General features: G+C 46.4%; 1 protein-coding gene across 2 annotated transcripts in view; it reads left to right on the top strand.

Moving 5' to 3' along the window:
• Nucleotides 1-2,083, top strand: part of Oscp1 (organic solute carrier partner 1) — a 32,759-nt gene extending 30,676 nt beyond the window's left edge. Inside the window, exons 10-11 of one of the 2 annotated variants that reach the window (XM_005353256.2) lie at nt 1,041-1,104; nt 1,761-2,083. In XM_005353256.2, the coding sequence (XP_005353313.1) occupies nt 1,041-1,104; nt 1,761-1,886 (190 nt within the window). In that variant the 3' untranslated portion in view covers nt 1,887-2,083. The remainder of the gene's footprint in view (nt 1-1,040; nt 1,105-1,760) is intronic. The other variant, XM_005353255.2, reaches the window with a different exon arrangement.
• Nucleotides 2,084-2,115: the final 32 nt, after the last annotated feature.

Genomic DNA, 2,115 nt, shown 5'->3' with positions numbered 1-2,115 from the left:
GGCCAGCCTGGTCTACAAGAGCTAGTTCCAGGACAGGCACCAAAGCTACAGAGAAACCCTGTCTCGAAAAACCAAAAAAAAAAAAAAAAAAAAAAGGCGAATCAGGTGTTGAGCCAGGATAAATGTGGTACACATCTGTAATCTCAGCCCCTGAAGACAGAGGCAGGGGGCTTGTTAGTTCCAGGCTAGCCTGGAATTAATGACCTTTAATCCCTGCCTGCCTCAGTCTCCAGACATCTTCTTTCTGGTTGTAGGATGTAGGACTGTTTCTGTTTCCCCCTGTGTTAAATGTTTGCAAATACAGTTGAAAATATTCCATCTAGGCAGTGGTGGCGCACACCTTTAATCCCAGCACTTGGGAGGCAGAGATAGGCAAACCTCTGTGAGTTCCAGGCCAGCCTGGTTTACAAGAGCTAGTTCCAGGACAGGCTCCAAAGCTACAGAGAAACCCTGTCTGGAAAAACCAAAAGGAAAAAAAAGCTGACCAGGCTGGGTTGGTGAGGTGGCTTAGCAGCTAAAAGCCCCGAGCCTGAGACCCAAGTTCGAGCCCGGGGACCCCTATGGTGGGAAGAGAGAACTGATACCCACAAAAGTGTTCTCCGACTTCTACATGCTTGCCATGGTACATGTGCATACACTCATGAACACATACAAATATGGAGCTTCAGCACCTGAGCCTGGCCTGCCCTCAGGAGGCTTCCAGGAGGCTCTGGTAGGAGAATGAAGAGCAAAGCAGGAGCTGTTTTAGCCACTAGGTCACAAATGCTGTCGGGAAAACTGATCCGCACTGCGGATCAGAGGGACTGGCGTGTGGTCTGGGCCTCAGAACTTGCTGAGCAGAGATGCTAACACACGTGACTTTCTGAAATATAAGAATGTAAGGGGGAGAGGGGGTAGAAAAGCGAGGGGAAATGGCAAAAAAAGGATGCAGAGAAAACAGATCATCATGTTCTCACGAGTAATCTCATGAGTTCTCACCATGCTAGGAAGATGAAACCCTAACATTGTATCCCGGGCTCATTTCTTCCTGCCTCACCTAGACACGCAGCACTGTCCAGGCCAGAGGAGTTATCCTATGAAGTCATCAACATACAGGCTACACAGGTACGTATCCTCATCATCATCCTGTAAAAAAACTTCACTCTCCAAGGATGAAGATGGCTCAGTGGTTAAGAGCCCTACTGCTCTTGCAGAGGATGCTAATCCAATTCCTAGCACCTATATGGTAGCTCACAACCTTCTGTACCTCCACTTCCAGGGGATCTGATGCCTCTTCTGGTTGTAGGATGTAGGATTGTTTCTGTTTCCCCCTTGTGTTAAATGTTTGCAAATACAATTGAAAATATTCCAATAAAGAATTGCAATAGGAATAGGCACATACATGTTACACATACATACATGAAGACAGAACACTCATTCACAGAAAATAAAAATAAAATAAATTTTTTAAAAAATTTGAGCCAGGTAGTGGTGGTGCATACCTTTATCCCAGCACTTGGGAGGCAAAGGCAGGTGGATCTCTGTGAGTTCGAGGACAGCCCAGTCTACAGAGTGAGTTCCAGAACAGCCAGGACTACACAGTATAGCCCTGTCTTAAGAAACAAAAAAAAAAAAAATGGTCTCTAATGGTCTCCTATTGTGTTTGTCCCTAATCTAGCAAAGAGCTGAGCCCCTTGACAGCATGAAACTTAAATATCTCCTGGTGCAGAGAGGAACCCTACAAACATAACCTCTTCTCTTTCCCCTCATTTCTCCCACAGGACCAGCAACGGAATGAGGAGTTGGCCCGGATCATGGGGGAGTTTGAGATCACAGAGCAGCCAGAGATCACAGAGCAGAGCGCAAGCAAGGGAGATGACTTGCTCGCCATGATGGACAGGTTATAGAAGTGCCATGGGCACCCCTACCACTCCCTCAAGATGCTGCCTGATGAGCACCCTGGGGACAGATGGCCTGGCATCCAGTGTGCTCCTGCTGGTTTCTCCAACTGAGATCTGCATCTAGTTCATCTTTATATCAGAACAAACTGAAAATCTCTCAGAGAGCATCCTCTTCTGACGCCACACACATATATGTATTTTCAGCAAAATATATTCTGTCTCTCTTTTTTTTTTT

This window comes from Microtus ochrogaster, chromosome 10, assembly GCF_000317375.1.
Source record: "Microtus ochrogaster isolate Prairie Vole_2 chromosome 10, MicOch1.0, whole genome shotgun sequence".
In the NCBI taxonomy this organism is placed as follows: domain Eukaryota; kingdom Metazoa; phylum Chordata; class Mammalia; order Rodentia; family Cricetidae; genus Microtus; species Microtus ochrogaster.
This window is presented reverse-complemented; position numbering and strand designations above follow the sequence as displayed.